Consider the following 26,690-nt stretch of genomic DNA (forward strand, 5'->3'; position numbering starts at 1 on the left):
GTCAGCCCTCCTTAAAAGCTCAGGGAAGGGCGGACTTGATGGGCTTGCTGTAAGGTGAATGAATAATGGAGAGGGATCGAGAGCTACAGTCGAAAGCCCATTACACGTTCATTAGGAAGAGATGAGGTATCGGGGTCCTCCTGCGCAGGTTAGTCCGAAGGGTCTGGTGGTGGCCGGCGGTAGGGCTAGGCGATACCTGGTTTTCAATGCCGCAATATATCACTTTGCAAGATATATCACAATGTCTGAAATAAGGGTGGAACTATGTAGATACATTGGCTGGCCTCACGGTTTTCCCCAGCATTGTGATTTTTGCATAGCATGTGCACACGCACATCATGATTTGCAAAATATTGCCAAGTCACAAATTATGAAACTGATTGCACGATACGGACTTCAAACCGGTATCACCCAGCCCTAGCCATAAGGCTCCTCAGCAAGGATGAGGATTCTGCAGCCCTACAGATGCTTTTTGAATCTCAACAACTACAGCCAGCATGCACAGTGGCCAGGAAGGGTCAGAGTCAAGCAGTGTCTGATTTCCTCACCCCTAGTTTTGAGACCGGTTTGTCCCATCCTGGGTTAACACCCTCTTCCTCCTTAACCAAAGCTAGGTGTCCCTGCTGTTGCTTCAGTAGCCATTTTCTATAGCTAACTGGGAAGTCCAACCCCACTGTCACAATAGCAATATTTATACAACATATTTTTTTAAAAAGAAAGAAAGCTGTGTTCCCATTATTATACGACCTACCTCCCAGTTACTCCTGACCACAGTCTTTGCAGCCTTAGAGGACTGGCCAGGAAGTTGATCTTATACGCGCTTACTGGAGAGCAAGCTCCATTGAGCTCACTGGGGTCTACTTCTGTTGCAGCAGGCGTCGGATCGCATTCTGAGCATTTGCTCAGAGAGCTCTTCTTGGCAGCTGCCATGCTAACAGCATGGCGGAGTCTTATAAAAAGAACTTGCCAAAATGCTTGCTCTGTGGTTTTAAGCTGCTAGCATGGAAGCCATAGTCCAGCAACAACCTGCATGGCCGCCGGCTCCCCATCTCCCTTCTAAACTCAGTCTCTCTGTGTGTGTTTATTTAATTTTTTTGCCTTTGTCACCCTCTAGATCGAGGAGGAGATGTTGGCCTTGCAGAATGAGCGATCTGACCGCATCCGGAGCCTCTTGGAGCGCCAAGCCCGGGAGATTGAGGCCTTCGACTCGGAGAGCATGCGCCTGGGCTTCAGCAACATGGCGCTCACAGGCATTCCAGCTGAAGCCTTCAACCAAGGCTACACTGCCCCCCCTCAACCCTGGCCCTCCCGCCCCGTCCCCCGCAGCGGCTCCCACTGGAGCCACGGTGTCCAGAACACAGCCGGGGCCCCCCACGCATGGCGGCAGCCCCCCATGCTTGCCCCGCCCCCTTCAGCTTGGCTCCACCCTCCTTCCTCCTCCCCTTCCTCCTCCTCCTCCTCCACGTCATCCGCCCCTGGGGGCCGCTCCAATGTGGTCATGCTGAGGAACAGCCCCCAGCCGCTGCGGCGCACAGCTTCTGGAGGCCAGTCGGACCAGGGCATCAGCCGCTCGGCCAGCGTCACCTCCCACATCCTCAACGGGTCGCACTTCTCCTACTCGTGAGGCGATGGGGAGAGAACAGGGAAACTTTGCTGGAGGGAGACGGGGGAATTGGCTGGTGGAAAGGGGGAGGGGAGGAGGAGGAGGCAGGGGGGCGGCACGTTTGCCGGGACTCAGCAAGCTAGAACTGGGAGAAACCGAACTGCAGTGTGAAGGCTCCTCAGTCGTCATCTGTGGCCTTTGACTTGCCACCCACCTTGCAAGCACAGAGACACAGAAGATTGGACTGTGCGGCGGAAGGTTGCACTCATGCCCTCTGGAGCATGGCTGGGGCCTCCTCCTCAGATTGTGGTTTCCTATCCCCCGCCAAATGGATGGAGACACCGAAGCTTGTGAACGTGACGTTGGCAATTGGTTTTTTGCGTCCCTGATGGTTGTCAGCCGCTTCCCCCAGCGTTGCCACAATCTGTAGATGGAGAGAGGCAGAGAGCGGTGCCCCAGCAGTGGAGGCTAAATTGTGTCTTCAGGATGTGGCTGAATATTCCCAGGATGAGGGGTGGGTGGGGACAAAGGCCCCCCACATCGCAGCAAATCCAGAATTCTTGATTGTGCATCCATAGCTTGCCCCACGCGCTGCAATCAGAGCTGATGCGCTCGGGAGAGCCTGTTCTGTGTCTCCTGCATCATGGTTCCTTTCAATCAGTTCAGGCAGTGAGAGAGAGAGAGAGAAATTAAATTAACGGGCGTGGATTTTGGGAGAACCCTGGATTGCCATTGGCGGCCGATCGGTGCATGCATAGAATTTCCAGATTGACAGTGAAAGAACTTTGCCTCCTTCCTGAGGCCTGGACAGTGGCTTCTGATCCTGCCCGAATTCACAGGCGACCATTACCGAAATCCGTTGTTTCTGGACCGTTCTCAGCTCCCGGAACCTTCCTTACCTCACCACAGTCTGTGGCTGGAGAAGGAATTGTAAATTGCAAGCTGCTCTGGGCTCTTTATCTGCATCGGCCCATTTCTCACAGAGGCGGCCTCCTCCAGCTCCTCCTGTCACGGCGCCAGGCTGGTCCCACGGGATGGAGCGGGGATTGAGGTTCCGGAACCAGGCCTCGCGTTCCTGTCATGAACCAGAATGTAGATTTTAAACGGTGCCCTCTACATACCCACCCCATATGTCTGTTTTGAGACACGGATTTTAGCCCATGCCAGCCCAGGGATGTGTTTTTGTGTTAATACTCACCACCTTACCCACATGGATTACGTCTCTTTCCCCCCTCTGAGGGAAAGACCGCCCAACCACTCTTGCCACCCAGAGGGACTCTGAATGGCAGGCCTCCCTCTGCCACCCGGTCCTGAGCATTAAATTTAGTTTCCTGGCCCAGCCAAAACCTCTGGAAGGTCAGGCTCCCTCCCTGGCCGAGGGCATCGGAGGGTCACTTGCTTCCGTTGCACCCGGTTGCTCCCTTAAGCCGCCACCTCCTCCCAGAAACCACCGTGCCCCCCTACAAATTTGTCTCCTGTCATTCCCGTTGTCCTCTAGCCACTTCTCAGCATCGCTCCCATGCACCCCACCTGCCCAGTTTAGACTCGCCAGATCTGCAGCCCTGAGTTCGTATTTGCATGCTGGAGATCGGCTGCAGAATCTGAGCGCCCAGCAGAATGAAGGACACCTGTCGGTTCAGAAGCCACCTTCAACCCATCTCCTTCCTATACATTCTCCCCACCCCCAGAACCGTTCCTACCCCCTGGAAAAACTTATTTGGTTACATAATACCCAGTATGAACAAACCCCAAGGCCGGCTACTCAGGGTTTGGGATCAGGGTCAGCCTGTCAGAATCGGCAAACTATATATCTGTGGCCAGTTGCCCTCCTCGCCTCCTCCTGTACTTAAGAACCAAACCTCTGGTGGAAAATGGGCCCCTAGTTCCTCTAGAGCTATAATTTATCTGAGTCAGACCCACATATCCCACCAGTAAATAGAGAAGACTTCCTGAATCCGCCGGGGTGGTTTGCCCAGCTAAGAGGGAGGGGAGTTTTGCAAGTGGGTGTTTCAACTCTGGCCAGCTAAAGGAGAACCTTTAGCATGTTCAAAGCTCTTCTGAGTTGGGAGCCCAATTGGGAGGGGCGGCATCGTGTTGAAATCCTGTATGATCACTCTTGTGCAAAGTCAGCTTTCAGAGGTTGGTCTTCCCCTTTTCGTTTTGTTCTGAACCATCGCTCAAAGTTTTCACCATGTAGGGAGGAATGCTAGATTCTTGGCCACAGCAGGTGAAGAGCTGTGATCAAACTGTACCATTTGAACCCATATTTTAAAAAATACCCCTGCTGCTTACGTGAGAATTGGAAGCTGGGAAGATGATCTCTAGGGTAGCCTCCTCCTGGCACACTGGCTTTGTTAAATGCATAGCTGTTTCTTGTTTCCCATTTGGGAGCATTTGGCCATGTTGGCTCTCTGAAGTGGGACACTGTAGGAAGTTCTACCAGCTGTTTGTGTGAATTAAGCCCAAGGATCAGCCAGCAGTGTTGGTATTATGGTACATTGACTGTCCAAAAGGAGCCACATAAACCCCTTTTTTCAGGAAGATTGGGGAAATCCAAGCTTTCTTCTTTTGAAACGTGAAACAAAACTTCCACATCTCACAAATCCCTCCTAGAGACCAGGGGAAACTTTTTTTTAATCTCATAGGTAGAGCACGCAGCTCTGGAAACCATTTCTCACTAGTGATGGAAGAAAAGTCCGAAGGGGGGGGGTGGAAGCGAAGGAGAGCCTCATGTTCCAGGAAAGCAGAAATGGGTTACAGAATTATCACAAGTAGTAAAACGAGCCAGGGAAGATCTGGAAGTAGAAATTTTCCATCTGTTGGCGGGAAATGTGGTGTAGTCCTTCTTTATCTGTGGAAGACATTGTAGTTTCTTAGATTCCCGCCTCCCACCCTCATATTTGGGCCAGGAACTGAATCATTTTTTTCTATTGTAAGCAGCTGAAGTAAGACTTGTCCTTTACAACACACAAACCTATTAAAATCCCCCTCCTTCCTGACCAAACGCTGCTGCCCACTCCTGTCCCCCACCCACCCAACCCCAAGGGCACTGGTTTGGCTACAACCATAAAATTATCCTATCTAAACTTCTCAGACTTCTCCCAGAACCCTCTTCAAGTTCCTCAAGCTAATTTTGTGATTGAACAAGGCCACTGTTTTAAACCAGAGGGGTTGGGGGTGGGTGGGAGGGGAGAACTGAATGGGATCTTTTGTTACTTCAAGGTGTTCAGTTAGTGATTTCTGCCTGCCTGGGATTGGGAAATGGGGTTTTGGGTGGGCTGGAGGGGCTTGATGTATTATAATAATTAATCCTTTTGCTTTAAAAAAATATTTCTGTTTTTTGGTGCCATAACTTTCCCCATGTACAGTTTACCTCTTCCAGTCTTTTTCTTTTCTCTTTTTGCGCTTTCCTCCCCTCCCCCTCCCCAGTTTTTTTCCTGTCTCCCTCTGTGTGGGTGATTAAAAACTAATGTGAGTGTGTGTATGTATGTGTGTATGTCTTTTTTTATATATGAAGAAAAAATGTTGGCGGGGGGGAACTTAGACATATGTGTCCTATGGAATGTATTAGAAAATAAAACACTTTTTAAAAACAAACAGGAACGGGGTGGGTGATCTTGAATCTTACTTGGGAGAGCAAAAACTGGAAAGAGAACACAAAGATGGAACTGGTTGCTCTCTAGAGGGCTACCAGTAGGAGAGATTTTGGGGTGGGGTGAGAAATCTTTTAATAAAAATGTTGACTATTAAAAAAAAAAGTATTCTGTCTCTTTGGGGTTTTGAGAGGGAATGGGGTCAAGGCATCAAGATATTATCCAACCCAGGTTCCCATGGGACAAGATCCTAAAGGTTTTTTTTTAATGTCTGGATAACTGATTAATACGTCAGTTGCCCCCATTTTATACACATACAGGGAGGTTAAAGGATTCTGACTACTTTCAAGTCATGTTTACGTGTGGGGTGGAGTTCCTGAAACATATTAACGTCATTATTGTATACACAATCATGAGTGTAGTGGTCATTCAGTTGAATTAATCTGGAATAATGGGTACTTTTGTCTATATGTATCCTACCATGTGGAATTCACAAGACTCTTGGTCAACCTCCTCTGCACACGTTCCAATTTGTCAATATCCTTAAATTGTGGTGCCCAGAACTGAACACAGATGTGGTCTGACCAAAGCAGAATAGAGTGCGGGGACGACTTCTCTTGGTCAGAACAGTATCCTCCTGTTGATGCAGCCTAGGATAACATTAGCTTTTATTCCTGCAGTATCAGGCTGTTGACACATGTTGAGCAGTCTACTAAGGCACTTAAATACTTTTCACATGTACTACTGGCAAGTCCTTCATTTTATATTTTTTTGCAGCTGGTTGTTCTTGCCCAAGTGTAGAACCTGACATTTGTCCCTATTGAAATCAATTTTGTTAGTTTTTTATGGTCATCCTGATTCCTGATTTTGCCTTCAGTGACATGGCTACCTGTCCCAGTTTGGTATCATCGGCAGATTTGATTAGCATCCTCTCAATACCTTCATCCAAGTTATTTATAAAGATGTTGAACAACATTTACGGTGCTTGAGTTCCCTAAATCTATATCCCTTCCTTCTCACACTTGGGGAAAAAATATATTCTTGGGCTCAGAAGCAAGTTGAATTCAAGTGACTACTAGCCATATCTAAATATATATGTGTGTGTGTGTATTCACTTATCTGATAATAACAGAAGGATGCATTTCCTTCTAGAAGTCCCTCTTTCCCCTACTCACAAGCCTGCCGTTGTATATGTGCTCCATCTCAGCCTCTGCAGGTCTGCCCTGTTCTGCCTCTGAAACATTCAACCCTCTTACATTACAAGGAATTCCATTGCCTAGCAACTGGGCTCTGGAAGCATTCCCATGGCAACTGCATCCCTGGCAGTTGGCTACCAATTGAAGGAGCATCTTGGTTGCATCCTACCCCCACAGGACTGGGCTTGAAAGGGAAGGAAGGGGCTGATGGTTTGTATCTCAACAGAGCTCAAGGGCCTTTTCTGCATTGAAAATGGAAGGTGTGAAGGTGAAGGCCCCTGAATAGGAAGGGCATTTGCCACTAAGCCACATTGTGTTCCCAGTTGCTCAATTTCCAGGCCACCACCTTCGTACTCAGTGAGAGAGTCCTGTCCATTAAGTGTGGGCTACAGAGGCATTGATAGAGGGTGCCTCCCAAATTTTTTTCCCCCTTTTCCTTCTTTTTTTAAAAAACTTTGTTTACAGGGCAGCTGGGAATGCTGTAAAATACAGTGTTGGTAAAACCCCAGGAACTTATCCTCTTATTAATTCGTTCAGAGGCAGTACTTTGTGGTAGCATATGCGAATTTGTGTCATTGGGATATAGCTACCTGGCTGAGCATACGAGGTCGCGGGTTCAATACGTCGCAAATCCAGGTAGGACTTGCAGAAGTTACGCCCTGCCTGAAACCCTGCAAGCCATGCTGCCAGTCAGTGTAAACAGTACTGGACTAAATAAACCTGACTCACAAGAGCAGCTTCCTAAGCCACCTAGCAAACACCCTTAGTACATCAAACTCCCACTTAATATTGGGCACAGTGGAATCAGCTGACAAAACCCAGCACTTTAGAATTACTTTATCTGTGTAGGTATGTGGAATGGAAGGGAGTGCTGTCTACCTTTCCCAGGTAAAGCAGTGCACTCGTTGGTGCCCTGCCCTTTCTCCTGCTTACCATACAGTCCTGGCTCAGGATTAGTTGCAGGCTACATGGTTTCCGGAAGTGCACTAGGGGCTACATCAAGTTTGTGATTGCCCCTGAGAGTGCCTCCTCCCATCAGTCAGTCCCTCTTCCCCGGTTTCTGCATTTTTAGTCGTGGACACATGCACACACAAAGCAAGCAGAAAAGTAGCAGTACTCTGCTCATATCACATTTGCAAGCAAGGGGGGCGGGGAGTAAAGAGGTATGTGGACTTACATCTTAATTCACAGCACTAGTCATAAACAAGAGAGAAGCTTGTGGTTGCTGCTTTAAGAGCAAAAATTGCCCTCAGGGAAGGCAGAAGTCTATAACTTCTTTCTGTAACTCTGCTTTCTCCCGATACAATAGTCTGCACCTGCTGGTTAAAGGAAGGGCAAATCTTGTGTTTTCCCAAGGAGCTCTGCGTTGCCTGCAAAATTTCAGTGATGGGTATTTTTTGAGTCCTGAAGCTGAGAAGGTTTAGGCCTGGTCATAGGTGACCACCCTTATGCCACCTTGTGTTCCGTGATGGGATACAAATTAAGAAAATAATATTAAGAAACAAAAGCAACAACAAATTGCTTCAGAGACAGGTCCAGAAGCTGCACTTATTGCAAATATGAACCTATGCTAACTTACTTTTTTACGGGGACACCAGAAATGAAGACTTATGATCTTTCTCCCCAATATATTTAAAGTTTTTTTTATCCCATCCTTTGATAATTAAAAAAGAATCTAAGACAGTGTATGTTCTAAAATGTCAATCTAAAATACATGATAGGTAAACGACAAATTGTGTCCTCAACCAGCCGTAGATGGGAACAGTTTAGAGTGGCTGGATCTCTCACGGTTGTGGCTGGCATCCATCCATCTCAAAAGACAATGGAGTGCACTTGCAGGGGTGAATTTCTCAAAGCCATTTCAAAAGCCATGAAGTGCCTGAAGAAACAAGCTAATCTTTACCTGGTGTTTAAAAATTAAATTTTTAAGCAAGCAGAAAAGCGGGGATTTACATCATTGAAATGTCTCTAGTCAGAAAGCCCCCATTGCTGGTAAGATGAAAGTCCTCAGCCTTGGGCCTCCTTAAATGATCTCAGTCACTGGAGAGATTCATGTGAGAATAAATGGCAAGCAATGGGCTCATCTTTTTATTTAGTTCATTGCATTTATATCTTACTTTCTTCTCCAAAGAACTCAAGGTAGTGTACATGGTTCCCCCTGACCCCATTTAATCTCCACAACCACCTTGTAAGGCAAGTTAGGCTGAGAGGCAGCGGTTGGCCCAAAGTTACCCAGTGACCTTCATGGCTGAGTGAAGATTTGAACCCAGGTCCTAATCCAACCCTCTAACCACTAACACTGTGCTGATCTTCCCATAGTATTAACAATGCATGTTGTGGATACATGTCTCAAGTTCAAAATCATGTGTTCCAGCAATTCAGTGAAGGATAAAAGATATTGTAGCTCAGAATCATCATCTTCAGGCCCGGTAGAGAGAAACAACAATAGCTCCGGTTCGTGCTCTGGATAGAAAAGTCAAGCCTCATGGCCCAACAACTGCTTCTGAAATGGATTCTTTCAGCCGCTGTTTGCTCCTACTTCTTTTTATCGCCAATTACACATTCCTTTCTCTACCCAGTGTCCACCTTTCTCTCTCTTTCTTAGATCCAAAATGGAAGAGAGCTGTCGCACCCCCAGGAACAGCCCTCCTCAGGACGATAAAGCTGCCCCAACTGGCTTTGCACCCAGAATATCGGAAGCCATGGCTGAGTACTTGGTGAACACTGTGGCCGGCACTGCCAAAATGGTCCAGGCTTCTGTGGAAGCGCAAAAGTCTGCTCAGGTACCTGAGCCCAGGCTCTAGGAATGACCAGTATTAGAGAGACTGAATGAGAGAAATAATTCTCTTGCTCAAAACTCCCAATATCATTTCTCAGCCTTTGCACACAGAGAGTACACTGGGAGTTCGGCTAAAGCAGGCTTCCTCAGACTTGTCCCTCCAGATGTTTTGAGACTCCAGATGTTTCCCACCATCCCTGGCCACTGGTCCTGCTAGCTAGGGATCATGGGAGTTGTAGGCCAAAAACATCTGGAGGGCCACGTTTGAGGAAGCCTGGCTGAAGGATAGTTTCTAGCCCAGGACACCCAACCTTGGGCTGAGGGGTGATTTGAACCCTGAACCCACACACACATATTCTAACACTGGCTCCATCCAATGCCCTGATCACTTAACAAACTTAAGGGTTCATTGGGGAAAGTAATGTGCTTTAAATGTAAGGTGTGTGTACACAGCCACTGTGACAGGTGTGTAACAACCAGCCTTTAGCACTTTTGCTGCCAGTGTCAAAGGAGGGGGGCTTTTACACTGTGTCACCCATTTTGTGGAAGGAGATCAGCAAGCACCCAACAATAGGGTGCTTTCACAGACTGTTAAACACGTTTCCTTTTTCTTTCTTTTTTTATAACATTTTTATTCATTTTCAACAACAATTTTATACAATCCATTCACATTTTATCACACATTCATCTATTTTTTTGACTTCCCTCAGTTTCTCTGCCAATCTTTCGTTTTAAATTTATATTATTTAACGCATTTCTAAGCTTAATATTGCCTTTAAAAATCACCTCTCCCTTCTTACTCTTTATTACAATATTTCTTAATTTTTCACAGAGTCTCTTGAAAACCAACAAGCGTTATCTGTTCATCACATATGCTTTTCAGGTAGTCTGTAAATCTCCCCCAGTCCTCGATGAACTTCTGGTCTCGCTGGTATTGAATCTTCCCTGTTAGTTTATCCAATTCTGAGTATTCAGTCAATTTCGTTCTCCATTCTTCCACCGTTGGAATTTCTTCCTGTTTCCATCTTTGGGCCAGAAGTATTCTCGCTGCTGTTACTGCGTATTGGAAAAGTTTACAGTCTTTCTTATTTATTTCATTACCTACCAAGCCTAGTAGGAAGGCCTCCGGTTTCTTAACAAACGTATATTTCAACATCTTTTTCAATTCATTATATATAATTTCCCAGAAGCCTTTCACCTTTTTACTCTCCCGCCACATATGATAGAATGTTCCTTCTTTTTCTTTACATTTCCAACACTTATTACATGTTTTATACATTTTAGCCAGTTTTACTGGCGTTATATACCATCTGTATACCATTTTCATTATATTTTCCTTCAATGTAGTACAGGCCGTAAATTTTATGACGTTTCCTTTTTCTTGGGCATTTCCTGACTGTTTTTGTTGTTGTTCAGGCTTTTGGAGTTGCTGCAATTATACGAGTATGTTGACGTTTCAGTGGTTATTTTAATGGTTTTTGCGTATTGTGGACTTCTTTGAGATTTGTAAGCTTATAAATGAAAAGATATTGAAGATTTGTAAATAAATCAGTATGTAAGATTTAAAAATAAATGAATAAAATTGTTGTCATTTATAAAAGACCCATGGCACGGTTAAGAGTGACAAAAATGAGCTCTTTTTATAGCAGTTTTATGTAGGAATCTCTTGTATCTGGGGCCTGGCATGGCTTCTAGAGACAATTGTGTGGGGCTCAAAGCCTGCATAGCCGTGACTTGTCCCCTTCTGCCTTCTTTCCAGCTCGCTTGTTTCCATGCAGAGCAGTCCCTGGCCCAGGCCCGGGTGAGCTACATGGCAGCCCGGGGGTTGGCCGAGCGACTTTTGGGGTTCCTGAACCCCCCTGACTACCAAGGGCTCTTCCAGCTCCTGACAGAGCCCCCGCTACCCTATTCTGAATTCTGCACCATCATCCGACGTACAGAAAATGGTTAGTATCAATATCCCTGGTGCTGGGAATTTGTTTTCTGCCTGGACACCCATCGTCTCTGTCGCTGTCCATCTGGATCCTGCCTACTCCCTCAGTAGCCCTGCCCATTCTTATGGGGGTCACACCCACTGACCCCCATATGTTCACCTACTTCAGGGTCTGCGTGAAGCTAAGAATTCAGTGGGTGGGGCCTCCATAAGAATGGGCGGGGCTACTGAGAGAGAGTAGGCCGGGTTCAGATGACGTGTGGCACGGTGAATGGAGCAACAGAGCCTTTTTGTGGGTGGCCCCTCAACTGTGGCATATACAGTGGTACCTCGGTTTAAGAACAGTCCTGTTTTTGAATGATTCGGTTTACGAACTCTTGAAAACCGGAAGTAGTGTCCTGGTTTGAGAACTTTACCTCAGTCTGAGAATGGAATCCGAACGGTGGAAGGGCACTGGCGGCGGGAGGCCTCATTAGGGAAAGCGCGCCTCAGTTTAAGAACGGATTTCCAGAACGGATTAAGTTTGTAAACCAAGGTACCACTGTACTCCCCCGAGGAGGCCTGCCTGGAGCTCTTGCTGCTAGAATTATTATCGCTCACCATATTTCTGCACTTCACCATGCTATTCCAAGGCAGGTTACAAGAGCTTTAGAAGTACAATATTAAAATGTTAAAATTAATTACAGTCAATCGAATATGGTGGGCCCTACCATTTAGGGCCTAGAAGAAGTCTTATTTCTGTTTTCCCAGGTTTCTTTTTAAAGAGCTGCTAATGTTACCATTTTTAATTTAGCACAGTTCAGTTTTTACTCTCTCCTTCAATGGACTGCTGCTGTTTTAGTTTGCTGTAATAACTTGTGGGCAATATTAATAATAATAATAAATTGCTATCTTTATTTATTTTCTTACTTTTGCTTCTTACTGCCTTGCCAGCAGCTCTGCACATGTAAATTTGTGTTGAAGGTGCAGGATATATAAATCATTAAAGAAAGGCACCCCACTGTTTCCTCCTGCCTTGCAGCACTCCTGCACCCTGTTCTGAAGTGCAAGCCAGGATTCCCAGCCAGACGAGAACCCAGCCCAGGCTCTGAATTCACCTGTCCGTGAGTGACCCTGTGGGAGGGCCTTGTGGGGCAAACCCATCATTTTAACGTTGGGGAGAGCATGGTGCTGGTAACGCCAAGGTGGCAGGTTCATTCCCCGTATGGGATGGCTGAATATTCCCATATTGCAGGGGCAGGGGGTTGGACTAGATGATGATCCTCAGGGTCTTTTCCAACTCTATAATTCCACACTATCTATCTATCTATCTATCTATCTATCTATCTATCTATCTATATGCTTTTATTTCCATGCTCCTCTTTCCAGACCAGACCTTAGCGATGATGGCCTTCAAGGAGGGGGTCATGACTTCCGGTGCTTCATATCCTCTTGTGCCTGTGAAAGAGTGAGTAATATGCGTCCCCTGTGGTCTTCAACCTAAAAGTTTTGATGAGCAGGGGCTGGTTGTGATCTGCCCTCTGAGGAGAGGAAGGCATTCGGCACATGTTGAGATGCATTACAGCTTCAAAGCCAATGGTCTAGGCTTGCAGCCATGGGCATAGCCAAGGGGCGGCAGGGAGGGACAGCTGCCCCCCAATCAATAAAAATCAATAAAAATACATAGCAAACTGAGGTTCTGCCCCCCACCTAACAGGAGGTCTGCCCCCCCCCTTACAAAAACCCTAGCTACGCCCATGCTTGCAGCCAGGTCAGAATATTTTTTAAATGTAGTGCTCGGAGGTGGTATATATTATGACCACAGCAGATGGGGAGGTGCAATTTAACCATTTGCTCCTCAACTGTGTTCTTGACAGAAATTAGCGATAAAAAAAGAGGATGGTTGATGTCTCTGTGAGGGGAGAGGGCAGTCCAGGTGCCCCAGGACCAAGCTCTGGGTTCTCTTTTCCCCCTGTCTGCCTTCCTAAAAACCCTCCCCACAGAGCAGTTGTTGGTACTCTCAAATTTAAACAGAGATTTCCAGATCCAGAGACCAGAAAAGTGCCAGGGGCCAGGTGGCAGCAGAGCGTATGCGTCTCTCACCTGTGTTATGTAATAACTCTGTATAAACAGGCATTTGGCTGAGCAAACAATCTATGGCCTTTTTAATGCGTTTGTGGGATAGTGTGACTGGCTTCCCCCCCTTTTGTTGTGATATGTATTTTGTGTTTCCTTTTGTATTTTATGCTGTAAACTGCCCTGTGAGCTTTGGGTGGAGGGTGGTATATAGATTTAATTATCACTGTTAATAATAAAGGGCAACGTCAGCTGTGGGCTCTGAGCCCGGCACAGCTGGCCTCAGGCCTGACAGCTGAGTGAGGTGGGTGGGGCTTAATCTGAAGTAGGAGGGGCTAAGGGGAGTCAGGAAGTAACAGGAAGCAAAAAAATTAATATATTTAGGAGACCACTGTAAGCAGATGAAAACATTAGCAGGGTTTTAATAACACTTGTAATGTAACAAACACTATGGACAACATGAAGAGGTATAAAATATGGATTGTGAAATAATACAAAGTTGAAAATGTTGACAGTAGGACCCAGGGAGGGGATGGGGGGAAGTCTGGAGTTTCCGAGAAATCTCTAAATATGAATATGTACTTGGTACTGATGTATCTTTACACTTGCAAAACCAAATATTATTTTTTTTAATGGAAATAGCAGCAAGCACTATGGAGATCCTATGAAATAGTGAGGAGGGGCCCAATAAGAGGGGGGGAGGGGTTGCTTCTGGGTCCCCCCTTCCATCCTTCCCTTTTCTCCCACAGCAGGATGTGGACTGCACAGAGGAAGAGGATGGTCTGTCTCTGCAGATTCGAGGGCGAAACCCCTCACGCCATAAGCAAGTATGTGCCCTCAAACCGCTGTTTCGTATCATTACAGAAATCGGGGTTGGCTTTTGCAGCCCGGCTCCCCACCAAGCGACTTTGGATCCCTTGAGGTCTGCTATTGGTCAGAGAAATAAATGGAGACATTAATCACATACAAGAAAGCAAGGCTGGATGCTGAGCCTGATCCCTATGGATCAGCTGCAACAGGATCTCCCCCTCCCACAACAGAGAGAAGAAGAAGGGCCCCAAACAAAGTGGGAGCTACTTTTGAAACTTGTGCCCAGCCACCTTGGCAAGAAAGACACAAAACGTCGTAGAAGGAGGGGCTGCCCAGTGAAAGTGGGGCATGTGTAATTTGCATGGTTTCTAAGTTATCAGTCATGACACTTTGTGAATTGCTTGTCTCCATTCTGTCATTCATATTCCTGACACATTTAACCATCCCTTTAGATTTGTAACTACCCTGTCTCCTTTCTCCTCTGGGACACATTATTCTTGCCCCTGCTCAAACCTCCCCACTTTGATACTCAAAAGACCTCCATTTGACAGGTCTCAGCTTCTATTGACAAGCCACCCAAACTGCAGATTTATGCCTTGCTGCAGCCCATTGAGGAGTTTGCAAGTTTCTTGGCTACAGAGGTGGCTGCCAGCAGGGGCCGATATGGACCAAGTATGGCTCGTCTGCCCCCTTTCATTTCTAAACTAGAAGGTGCTGGAGTTCTGGCCTGGGAACCTATTTTTCCTAAGGAATATGGCATTTGGGAAGCTGCCTGTGGTCCCTAACTTGTGAGCGAGAGATTCTGCATGTGCTCAGTGGCACTGCCCTTCTGTGGCTCCCGCTAAAGAACCAGAGGGGTCTTGTGTGGTACTTTAAAGCCTGACTTTTGTGGCGTAAGCTTTTGTGAACTAGCAGCCACTATACCAAATGCAGGAAATGTATCCTCAGTAGGCAGATAGAAATATACTGTGACAATGTGACAGGCCCTACCTCTTCCATTTAATAGCTTTTGGGTCCCACCCCTAAATACGGGGCGGGGGTTGTCTTCCTCTCTGTACTTGTGTGTGACTAATCTGCCAGCTGAGGACAGCTCCTCTTGTGCTAGTCTGTGAAAACTGATGTGGTAATGAATCCGTCTGTCTTCAAAGTGCCACAAGGCCATCTGTTGTTTTTGCTGCAAACCTTACACAGGTCATCTCTCGTATTTGTTAATGCTAGTAGTAGTATGTGTGTTGGAAGTGTGGGCTTTGACTCCCAAGACTCAAAAATGGCTTTGAAGATGCTTTCTTCCCTTACCAGGTGGAGACTGTGCTTCTGGAAGATCAGATGGGGTATGTGACCCAGCGCCGGCCCCGACGGTCCCCCTCGGCTGGCGTGGAGGGGCTTTCTCCCCTAGTATCTGAGCAGGACCTCAACACCATTCAGGTATTGACTCTCTGGGCATAAGGTATCAGGGAAAATTGGAGAGGACAGGTGGCAGGGGCAAGAGGAGCAGGATTTGTTTGTTTGATGTATATTTATTACATTTATGTACAATCTTTTTTTCCCCCCCCAAGCAGCTCAAGGTGGTGTACTTGGTTCTTCCCTCCCATTCCCCCCCCCTCACAGCAACCCTGTGAGGTAGGCTAGACTGAGAGGCAGTGACTGGCCCAAGATCACCCAGTGAGCTTCATTGGCTGAGTCGGGATTTGAACCTTGGTCTCCCAGGTCCTAGTCCAACACTTTAAAGTCTGTTATACTACAAGGACTTACAAATCTATTGGTACTGCTTTTCCTGGCATAGGAATGCACTGATGGGAACATTGTCATCAGCTGATCTCTGCTTTTCTAAGCAGACAAAGAGAGACTGGACAGGAGACTATGTGGAAGGGAGGGAGGGAGGACAGCCTGCCAGGCCCCATCCACAACTTGTGAGTCACAACTCCAGACAAGAAGTAGGGTGCCCCTAGGGTTACATTGATTGTACCACAAAGCAAACAGACTTTTAACTGGAGTCCTTAAAGCTGTGAATAATTGCTTGACAGTTTGCGAGGCAACACATAGTGACACCAGTGGATCTTTTCTGCAAGCTGCGGAATGTTGCATTTGTAGATGCAAATCTAGGGTTTTCCCATTTTATCCCCAGAACAACCCTGTGAAATAGGCTATGCCGACAGCAACTGTTACTGGCCTCCAGGTCATCCTGCAAGCATCATGCTTTGTTGTGGATGTGAATCCAGCTCTTCCTAGTCCAACACACTGGTTGCCATACTTCATAGTTATGCAAAAGCAAGAATTTCAGCAGATGTGGGTCTTTGCATTCCGGCAAGCCACAATCTCTTCTTCTATGGAGCCTCCCTCTCTTTCTCCTGTCCTCAACCCAACCTGTGCAGAATGGACCCAGGTATCAGCTGTGACTCCTGCCCACATCCAGGCTGAGGGAGGAGGGAGAAAGAAGAGGATTTCCCTCATGCGTGGGACTATAGAACACTCCATTTTTCTTATTTTCATAAATTCTGAAATGTTTAGCATCACCACACTCCAGTCACGGGTTTTATACTATCATGGCTGGGGGTGGACTGCCAACTTTGGGGGAAGTTGTGTTGCCAGGGATAACTTTAATTTTGGATGTGTTTCAGTGAATATATGAAACATGTAAAAGAGCAAGGTCTGTTTCCGTCTGGGAGGGTGGCAACCCTAACCCCACACTTCCAGCAGGACCAAGTCCAGAGCTGGGGAACCTTTGACCATAAATCATCACGTTCCTTGGTATAATCATAGCCACATTCTATGCCAAGTAGGAAACAGACTTTTTCAGTGTCAGGGTGGTGGAGGTGCTTGGAAACTGTGTTTTGCTTCTCATTTTCTTCCTTCCCTGCACTACAGCCCCTGATCTGCTGCCCGTCCCGCCAGGGTGGGCCAGGCAAGTTCCTGAGCAAAGTGTCTCGGCGCAAGGATCCGCCTCAGCCAGAGAATTCGGACAGCGACACCGACCAGCCAGAGGCTTTGTCTGAGGACACCTGATCAACCTGGCTCCAGACCCACTGTATTCACAAGAGAGAATAATAAACACTCCGCTTGAACCCCTCTCCCATTTCCCTCCAGGATCTGGAGGGGGAAAGGACAATGCATCTCTAGCCCATTCCATCGTAGAGAGCCAAAATGGCACCCTCCCGATGTTGGTTGGCTATGGTTTCCACCATCCCTGGCCATTGGCCATGCTGGCTGCGGCTGTCGGGAGTTATAATCTGAAGGGCACCAGGTTGGCTATCCTTGCAATAATCACAGCAAGCAGAATTGGGAAGGGGGGGAAAGCTGCAAAGCATGTTGGGTTAATTGCCATAAGATGCATTCTGGGTAAACATCAGGTTCTGTCCATGAAGGGATTGAAGAACCACTCAAAGCAGCTGGCACTGCCACCTCTTCCAAAATATATTTAAATAAAATGCAAATGAACAAACAAGTGAAAACCCTGACCAGTGCATATACATGAGTGAATTCATATACTGTACAGCCTGCATATCTGTTCACAGATTAGCAAGCAAGAGGTGGTGTGGTGTAATGGACTGAGTGCTGGACTTGGCCAAGGAGTCTTGAGTTCAAATCCCAGCTGGACCCATGCTTGTGATTTTGATTTATACACACACACAGTGGTACCTCTGTTTTCGAACATCTCTGTTGACGAGCATTTCAGTTTTTGAACACCGTAAACCTGCAAATAAATACTTCGGTTTTCGAATACGCCTTGGGAGTTGAACATGCCACACGGCTTCCACTGAGTGCAAGATCCTGAGGCCTAGCTGTCGACTATTGATTTTTTTGTTTTCGAACGTTTCAGAACTCGAATGATCTTCAGGAACGGATTACGTTCGAAAACCGAGGTACCACTGTATACATAGTGCCATCAACGGGCAATTTACTGTTAAATTTATACATAGCCCTGGTGAAAGGTCAGCACACTGATATAAATACTAGGTTCCTACCCATAATCTGTAACAATACCAAAGCGTGCCAGTAGCCACTATTAACTCCATTAAAGCAAAAACTATGGAATTTGAAAATCAGACATATTTTATCTGAAGATTCTTTATCCCTTCATGTGGCATCTTCAGTCGCCCAGCAGCTTGTAAATAAAACTTATCAATCAAAGAAGAAATGATTAGAAAGACCACCGATTCAAGTCATGTTTTCGAAATTTCATATTCCCGTTAAGAAATACCACTCATTAAAAAACACGTTTGTTTGTTGTCAAAACAGGAAAAAATATGATCTCTCGAGGTAAAAGTTCTGCTTTCAATTGCAAGATATATTATTAAAGGCGGCCACTTTCTTGCTAAAGACTTTTGCACAGCAATTCTTACTATCAAGACTATACAAAAGCACTGGATCTGGCGAGTCCTTTAGCGTGAGGAAATAACAGTTCCCTTTCCATACTTTCTGACTGGCCAATAAGAAAACAGGAGGGTGCGAAGGAGCCGCCCCAGGGGAAGCCGGAAGCGCTCCAAAGCCAACCTCCATGTCGGCGGCTGTTCGCCCGACTCTCTCTACCAAATGGAGCTTTTCTGAAGCCTCGGTCCTCCGAACGCTCTAGGAGCGGAGTAACCATAAATCACAGGAAGAAGACGAGGAGAAGTGGCCCTTCTAGCCCGGCTTCTTGTTGGTGGGGCTACACCAAAACGAAAGCCGGCAGGGGAGCGTCCGGAGACGAAACCATTGGCGTTCCGAAATGTCCCTCTTCCCCGGGGAAGGGGCGGGAGCGTAGTTTTTAAAGAGACAGGCAGACATTTTCCTTTCCGAACCTGAACAGAGTAGCTGAAGGTTGCGGAAACCGGGGGAAGCTGCGTGCATTGGGCCAAAGCAGGAAGGCAGAAAGCGGGGAGCGGGAGTCTCCGAGTCCATCGTGAGGAAGAGAAAGAGCGGAATACGAGGGGCTCCTGCAGCGGGTGGGCGCTGCGTGGTCCGAGCGTTGCATTGGGGCTGGAGCGGGGTTTGCAAGGAGGTTCCGCCGCCGGAGCAACAGCTGGCCGCGAGATGAAGCAAGAAAACATCTTCCTCTTCGTCCCCAACCTCATCGGTACGCTCCCCGGGGTGCCGGGCGGGGGAGAGGAGGAGGCTGCGATCCTGAAACACTATGCTTCTCCTCCCCGAAATGCTGGGACGTGTAGTTTACCCGGCACGGACTTTTTAGCCCTTGCAAACCACCCTTCCCAGGATTCATATGTGCTTTAAGGATGCTTTAAATGGGTGGGGTGTGGGGGTGTGTTCGCATCCTGAATGAGTAGACCGGCCGGAATGAATGGGGGCCTCGTTAGTCACGCCCATTAATCTCGATGAGGCAGCCCTGCTGTGGCAAATGGTGTCATTAATCCATGAGCCCCGGGAAGAGCCTCATCAACCCAGCTGCACTGCACAGGGGGAGTCGCTTCTGTGTAAACGTGCTTAGGGTGGGGTGCTGCGATGCTCTTCCAGGGAGGACAGGCCTGGCCCAGGAGACCTGACCTAGTTCTGGGCCTCTCGAGATGTTCAGAAGCAGTAAGAGCTCCAAATCCCGGTGCTGGGAGACAGACACAGGTGGGTGAAGGCTCCTTGCCTTCATGCTTCCTTTACAGACTTCCCGAATGCAGCCTGGAAAACCGGGTGCCGATGCCGGACTAGATCGACCTTTGGTCTGATCTCACTTGGTAAAAGCTGAGAAGTGCCTCGTGCTCCGGCCCCTTCCCCGCCTCCTTTGCCTTGCCCCCGGGGCCTTCTGCTTCAACACTCCCGTCTATTTCCTGCCCTGTTATTTTCACAAGTGTTAATCTGCAGCTGAAGGCAGCAGCAGCAGCAGCATCTGGGCTGTCTCCTCCAGATCAGATGTGACAGGCAGGCAAGTGACTCACCTGTCTCTTGTAGGCTCAGTCCGGACCCTTTCATTTCTTACAGTTGATTGTTGCTTTCAGTGCCAAAAACAAAAGAGGAAAAGGGTGTTTCTAAAATAGGGAGTTTGTTTCTCCTCTTCAACACTCCTGAAGGAAATGTTACTGATCTTTGAGTGACTCTTGCCTAGATATCTGGGGAGGTGGGGTTGTGGGTAGCAAAGGAGGGGAACCAAATAGAATTTGCATGACCCATTTCCCCAGTTTTCTGAGGGCTGCAGGGCTTGGGGGTTAAAAGATTCCAGGACAAAGTCTCATTTTGCTTCCTTGTCCTTTGCAGGTTATGCCCGCATAATCTTCGCTTTTATCGCGTTCTATTTTATGCCAACCTCCCACATAATAGCATCCTTCTTTTACCTCCTAAGTGGTTTCCTTGATGCCTTTGATGGCTATGCAGCTCGGGCCCTGGACCAAGGTAAGGCTTGTTCGCCTCAAGGCAGAGAGGGCTACAGTGTGGCTCATACAAGCCATGCACTGAAAGCACATGGCTTTGTGAGCGGCAAACTATAGTTCCCAGGATTCTTTTGGGGTGCTTATAAATGCATGGCACGTATGCATTCTGTATGGTATGTAACAATTTGTTGTGGTGTAATGCAGTCAGTTTGAAGAGAGAGAGAGAGAGAGTCAAGGAGCACATATATGAGGAGATGAAGCTGTCCCACACAGAGTTAGATCACTGGTCCATCTATTTCAGTCCTGTCTGCTTTGAATGGTGGCAGCAGCTCTCTACAGTCTCAGGCAGAAGCCTGGCTAACTGTCCCTTTATTAGTTGAAGATGCTGGAGGCCTCCTGTGTGGGCAGCATGTCTCCCACTGCTGAGCTGCATTCCGTCCTCAGAAGACGACTGAGGTTGCCGTGTTGCTTAAGAGTATGAGCTACAAGGTCCCTGGCTCAAAGCTTGGTTCAGGTTTGAGCTCACTGGGTGGCAGCAGGCAAGGAGCTATCACTCAGTCTCACCCATCCTCAGATCTGTACTCTGCTGCTGCTGCAACAAGGCACTGCCTGCCTGAACCTCCCCTGCCAGCAGCAGCCACAAAGAAGGAGGGTCTGTGCCCCGGCTCCTTTGTGCAATGTGCCCCACCCCACTTCCTCTTGCAACACAGTGCTACTCTTTGCCTCACCCTCCCTTCCAGAAATCTACAGGAATAATGCCTGGCTCTGGGTAAAACCCTCCAGATCCGCAACTGTAGCCAAAAGGAAGCGTGTCCAAATAGACTGACCTTTTTTTGCTGAGATGGGAAGGTTTCACAAGGTTCTCGTTACTTTCCATCTGTGTAAGCTGCACACTGAAACCTGTTGTTTTCAAGTGTGCCTGCCTGGACCACACAACTCTTGGCCTCACAGCAGAAACACAGCCACCTGCGCCCGTCACCTGCCTGGGGCAACAAAAACTTGTCAAGCACATAGCAAGCCACAATATAATAATAATAATAATAATAACAATAATAAATAAATAAATAAATAAATAAATAAATAAATAAATAATTATTTATACCCTGCCGTTCTGGCTGAGTTTCCCCAGCCACTCTGGGCGGCTTCCAATCAAGTGTTAAAAACAATACAGCATTAAATATTAAAAACTTCCCTAAACAGGCAATATATGCCTTAAAATTTTGATGGGTTGCGGGTGACGTGTGGCTGCAGTCTCTACTGTATGCATAGCTTCCTCCCCGTTGGTTTACAGTGCCCTTGCCTTTCTAATGTGCACTGTTCTTCCCAGGCACCCGCTTTGGCGCCATGCTGGACATGCTGACGGACCGCTGTGCCACCATGTGCCTGTTGGTGAACCTTGCTATGCTCTACCCTGAATCTGCCCTTTGGTTCCAACTCAGCATGAGCCTTGACGTCGCCTCCCACTGGCTCCATCTCCACAGGTATCCGCTGGGGAAAGGAGGGACTCTGCCCTCGATGGCGGCATCAGAAGTTGCCTTGTACAATATTGGACAATGATGTCCAGGTCTGGCTCAGCCTCGCCTGCTGTGACTCGCGGCAGGGTCTCGGGCTGAAAGGGAGCCTTTCGTATCGCCCATCTGCCTATTCCTTTTAACTGGAGGTGCCGGAGACCAAACCTGGGGTCTTCTGCAAACAACCCAGATCCTCTGCCGCTCAGCTATGGTGCCTCCTCTGCTGGGATAGAGAGGCGTGGAAGGGAAAAGGGGCTGAGCACTCCTGGCTCCCATTTTAACTACCTTCTCTGCTCCCACCAGCACCGTGGTAAAAGGTGGGGAGAGCCACAAGACCATTGACTTGTCAGGGAATCCAATCCTGCGGGTGTATTACAGCTCCCGGGTGAGTGATAATTTATTTAGAACTCTCCCTCTCTCTGAACTCTCTCTCCTTCTCTCTGAATTGTCTCTCTCTCCCGCTCCCTCTCTCTGAACTCCCTCTCCCTCTCTCTGAACTGTTCCTGCTACATTTCTCCAGGCTTCCATCCCTTTTAAAAAAAAGTATGTTCAAAAGCTTTATTGAACAAATGACAAAACAAATAAAGCAAGAAGATTGGGGGGGGGCGTAGTGTGATAAGCTGCAACAAAAAACCCCACCCAGATCTTTCAGTAAAGGCAAAATAAATCAGAATTGTTGGTGTAATTTAATAATTTTCTATTTCCACTGCTTCCTACGGGCCCTTTCCCCTTGGAATCAAAATATCGCTTGCTATCCCATTTCCTCAAAGGCAAAATACTGCCCCATTCATTCCCTTCCACCATCAGAGAGTCTCACAATATTGGGAGATCCCTCCCTCTCTCCTAGTTCTGCCCCACTCTCCACTCCAAATCTTGTATTTGCAAGCTTTCTTGAAAAGTATGAACAGAAAGGGAGGGTCCATTCATTGTCATTAAAAAATATACCGCAGTACGCAATGAACTATGGGGGATTGAATTTCCACTCGGTCGCCTGCAGATTTAGCTGTCTGCTCGAAGAGGGTTTGTGGCCGTTTTATCATATTTTAAAAGTTTGGAAAGTGTTTGGGAGAGTGTTTCATATTTCACTTCTGCAGTGTCTCCATTGGCTTCCAGTCAGTTTCAAGGCCTGATTTTTTTAAAGGGCTCTTTTGGATCTTTTAAAGCCCTAAGTCATCTGGTTCCAGGATTGTTTGTAATGCACTTTATATCAAATGATCTCAGGATGGGATATGCGGATCATTAAAGCAATCCCAGTTGCAAATCAAAAGTGGATAAAGACAGTAAATAAACTTAAAACACAGGGGCCAGTTGCTACACTATTAAGTTGATAAGGGTAACAATTCCAGAATGCCTGAGCAAATTAACCAGGTCTTAAGCTAGTGCCAAAACAAAATCAAAGTTGTTTCTGAGTAGTCTTCAACAGCAGCCCCACATAGAGTGCATTACAGTAATCCAGTCAGAAGGTTATTAGTGTTGCTGTAGCCAGGCTATCTCTACCCAGAAATGGCTGTAGCTGGAAAAACAACAGAAGTTGACCAAACGCAGCTTCATTCCCCAAACGAGGCCTGAAACCAAGCTGGAAGATGTCTAGATAATCCATTTCCTCCTGAAACATCTGGAGCTGCATGATCATCCCTCTCCTGAGCACCTTGAAATATGCCCAGAAAGGGGATATTTGCAGCTGGGCAGTAGTTGTCATGCACCTCCAAGTCCAGCTTCCCATATGAAGCTGTCTGTATCTTAAGATCCCCCTCAGGGTCCCTGCCCTGAGGGATCAGGGACTTCTCTATGATGGCATCAAAGCAATAGAACTCTCTTCCTAGAGAACCCACCTGACTCCTTCATTGTTGGTCATCAGACAGCAGGCCAAGGCTGCCCTTTTCTGCAAAGTGTTGGGAGTATCCGACCACTGGGATAATGTGCCTGCTACTTATATTAACTTTGTTTCCCTCTTGACATAGCTGACATAGTTTCCCTTTTTTTAAGGGAAATTCCCTTATTCCGAATAGGATTCCTTGCAAGAAAAGGGAAAAGTTGACAGCTATGCCCTCTTGGATTGTAGTATTAGTAGTACCAGTGGTACTTACCGTATTTTTCGCTCTATAAGATGCACCAGACCACAAGATGCACCTAGTTTTTGGAGGAGGAAAACAAGAAAAAAAATATTCTGAATCTCAGAAGCCAGAACAGCAAGAGGGATCGCTGTGCAGTGAAAGCAGGAATCCCTCTTACTGTTCTGGCTTCTGGGATAGCTGTGCAGCCTGCATTTGCTCCATAAGACGCACACATCCCCCTTACTTTTTAGGAGGGAAAAAGTGAGTCTTATAGAGCAAAAAATACAGTGTACATACATGATGTTGTACTGCATGCTTGTAAGCTAATTTAGTGGCGATTGCAGTCTGCATACGTTTTTGAATAAGCTAGCAGCCAAACAGAGCTGACATTCTTACGTGTGTAGGGGACAACTCAGGTAGCTTCTCTTTGCTCTTTTTTCTCTGGCCTGGTTTGACATGGTTTCTCCTCCTCTTCCTCCTTCCAGACTGTCCTCTTCATCATGTGCGCTGGGAATGAGCTCTTCTACTGCATGCTCTATTTGCTGTGTTTTGGGGAAGGACCAGAAAGTGAGTATCCTAAGCCAGAGGGACGATGCCTAGGGGTCAAAGGGTATTTCAAAGGACTCCTTCCTTACCCCCACCCCTTTTTTATTTTTCCAGTCCTGCCCGGACAAGCTGGTCTCTACCGCCTAGTCCTGTGGGTTTCTGCCCCCATCGCCATCACCAAGAGCCTCATCAGCCTGGTCCACCTGATCTGCGCCTCGTGCAATATGGCTGCTCTGGATGTCGCGGAACGCGCAAAGAGGAAGTAGCGTCAAACAACCCCAGCGGAGGGGCAGGAGCATCACTCCCTTTTACGCTTGCAGTGGGACCAGCTTACCATCCCTCGCCGTGACAGGGTTAGCCACTCCACTTGCACAGCTCTTGCTTGATGCGATCACCCCACCTTCCCACAAATGTATAGGATGATGGGAGTATGTCCTGCTCCTCCCGGCTCCCTCCTGCATTCCCATGATGCTTTGCACTTAGGAGAAGATTGGCTGGTAGGGCGGAATATTGACTTCGCCTGAAAAGGAGGGATTGGATCGGCCATTTTGAGGGCAGCTAAATAGACCTTCGTTTCCAGCTTTTTGGTTCTGTGCTTCAAAACTTGCTCTATATTTGGGTGGGGCAGGACAAAATTCAGCCACAAAAGAAGTACCTTTTTGTTTCCCAAAAGTGCAGGGGAGTATTGCTCTTGAGTTAGGAGGCCATATCATTCCCCAAATTCCCAAGTATATCTAGGCCTGGGCAGTGAATGAATTGGCCAGTTGGTGGCCATTTTATTTGGATTATACATTTGAAAATGACTATCCTAGGTTCTTGGGAAAGAAGCCCCATTGAGGCTTGAGGTCTGTGTGCAGTATTATCCATTTTAAGATTATCTCTGGCTGTAAATTTCTGCATCTACTTTTAGCCGATGGTCCATGTTGCTTAGACATGCTTGGCCGTAAACAGCCATTTGGATCCTGCTCCCAGATTCTCTCTTCTTCTCACAATGCTTTGCTTGTGAGAGCATCTGCATTCCTTTTTCTGCTGTTGTTGGCTGTTTTTGCTACATGGAGCTGTAGGCTTCTAAATACCCTGGAGGAGCACAGGGCATAGAAGAGCCATTTTGTAGCATTGCTATTGAACATTACCTTGGCCCGCTGTTTCTTCACACAACTTTCCCCACCTTCTTTGCACGCAATTTCGGACTGACCATAGTTGAGATTGGCTGTTCATTCCCCCTCAATCATGCATGTGCAATTTTGAAAGAGTGCAGTAGAATTCGAATGTGAGGCATTGGGCAGTTTAGCAGCCATCTTGCCCAGTCTGGCTTCTCTGTCCTTTCTTCCTCTGAAGGCAGGGCAATTATTTGTGGGTTTCTCCCCCTATTTCTGAGCTCTTGGTAGTTCCCTGAGATATTCTGGGTCCTGTCCTTGCACACCTGTCTTCCTCTTTTCCCTTTCCTCAATCATTTGTGCATGAACATAAGTTGCCATATCACACCATAGTTCTGTTTTCCTCCATGTGATTTTTGTTGTTGTTGTTATCAGTGATGGCTAGGTTTACAGTGACATGGTAGCCATCCTAGCCACTCCTAAGACTAAGTAGGGCCTTTGGCCCTCCAGATGTTGCTGAACTGCAACTCCCATCAGCCCCAGCAAGCATGGCCTGGGATTATGAGAGTTGAAGTTCAGCATCATCTAGAGGGCTAAAGGTTCCCGACATCCACTTTAAAGCTTCCTTCTCTCAGCTCCCCACAAAAGCCAGTTCTTCTTTTGACAAGAGGAGATAGAGGTGACTGATGAAGGGGACTGTGGAGATGGGATTTGGCGGCCATCTTAGAAAAACCACATTAAGGACCTGAAGTGACACTAAGGACTTGGCAGCTGTATTGGAGCAAACCAACTTCAGGAAACCTGCCCCATGTCTTCATATATTGAGCCAAACTAGATTATTATTTGCTAGAAACTTCCCTCATCCAAATGGTGTGGTGCAGGCAGAGGGACGCACAGGTGCTGAGGGTAATTATTGCTTCTGTGGATTGTTGCGCGCTGTCTCCTGCCGGATGGGGAGCAGTTGTTACCTTGCCATGTCCTCTCCTCTCCTTCGCAGCGTCACTGCCACACCCTCACAACCCCTAGTGGTGTGTAATTTGTATGTAGGTTTTTAAAAATTAAGACTTGGTGCAATAAGACACCCCCTCTCTCAACGGAGTGGGAGTTGCTGTAATAAAGACAACTGTGTAACCATCTGATTGTGTGTGTTTTTAATTTGGTGGGAGGTTTTATATAAGGATCTTGAAGAATAACTGGATTGTTGGGGGCGGGTTGCTCAGCCA

General features: G+C 47.2%; 3 protein-coding genes across 6 annotated transcripts in view; all 3 read left to right on the forward strand.

Annotated features, from left to right (window-relative positions):
* The window catches only part of TAOK2 (TAO kinase 2), a 38,190-nt gene extending 32,990 nt beyond the window's left edge, over positions 1–5,200 (forward strand). Inside the window, exon 20 of the mRNA XM_081836406.1 lies at positions 1,115–5,200. Coding sequence (XP_081692532.1) covers positions 1,115–1,624 — 510 coding nt within the window. The 3' untranslated portion in view covers positions 1,625–5,200. The remainder of the gene's footprint in view (positions 1–1,114) is intronic.
* A 1,283-nt stretch (positions 5,201–6,483) lies between these two features.
* On the forward strand, positions 6,484–17,031 carry LOC309327271 (uncharacterized protein). 4 transcript variants are annotated; one of them, XM_081836424.1, is made up of 8 exons: positions 6,484–6,602; positions 8,998–9,175; positions 10,931–11,117; positions 12,126–12,207; positions 12,473–12,551; positions 13,909–13,986; positions 15,269–15,394; positions 16,835–17,031. In XM_081836424.1, the coding sequence occupies exons 2-8, from the start codon at positions 9,005–9,007 to the stop codon at positions 16,970–16,972; spliced, it is 861 nt and encodes a 286-aa protein (XP_081692550.1). In that variant the 5' UTR covers positions 6,484–6,602; positions 8,998–9,004; the 3' UTR covers positions 16,973–17,031. The 4 variants fall into 4 exon arrangements, with proteins under 4 accessions (XP_081692550.1, XP_081692552.1, XP_081692553.1 ...); XM_081836426.1 differs by having other exon boundaries at positions 13,912–13,986; XM_081836425.1 differs by having other exon boundaries at positions 6,530–6,660.
* Positions 17,032–18,567: 1,536 nt separating this feature from the next.
* On the forward strand, positions 18,568–26,602 carry CDIPT (CDP-diacylglycerol--inositol 3-phosphatidyltransferase). The gene is made up of 6 exons (XM_081836442.1): positions 18,568–19,022; positions 20,147–20,281; positions 21,587–21,740; positions 22,074–22,155; positions 24,310–24,391; positions 24,485–26,602. Exons 1-6 carry the CDS (start codon positions 18,980–18,982, stop codon positions 24,634–24,636), a joined length of 648 nt encoding a protein of 215 aa, XP_081692568.1. The 5' UTR covers positions 18,568–18,979; the 3' UTR covers positions 24,637–26,602.
* The last annotated feature ends 88 nt before the right edge of the window (positions 26,603–26,690 follow it).

This window comes from Podarcis erhardii, assembly GCF_964252035.2.
Source record: "Podarcis erhardii genome assembly, chromosome: 13".
Lineage (NCBI taxonomy): Eukaryota > Metazoa > Chordata > Lepidosauria > Squamata > Lacertidae > Podarcis > Podarcis erhardii.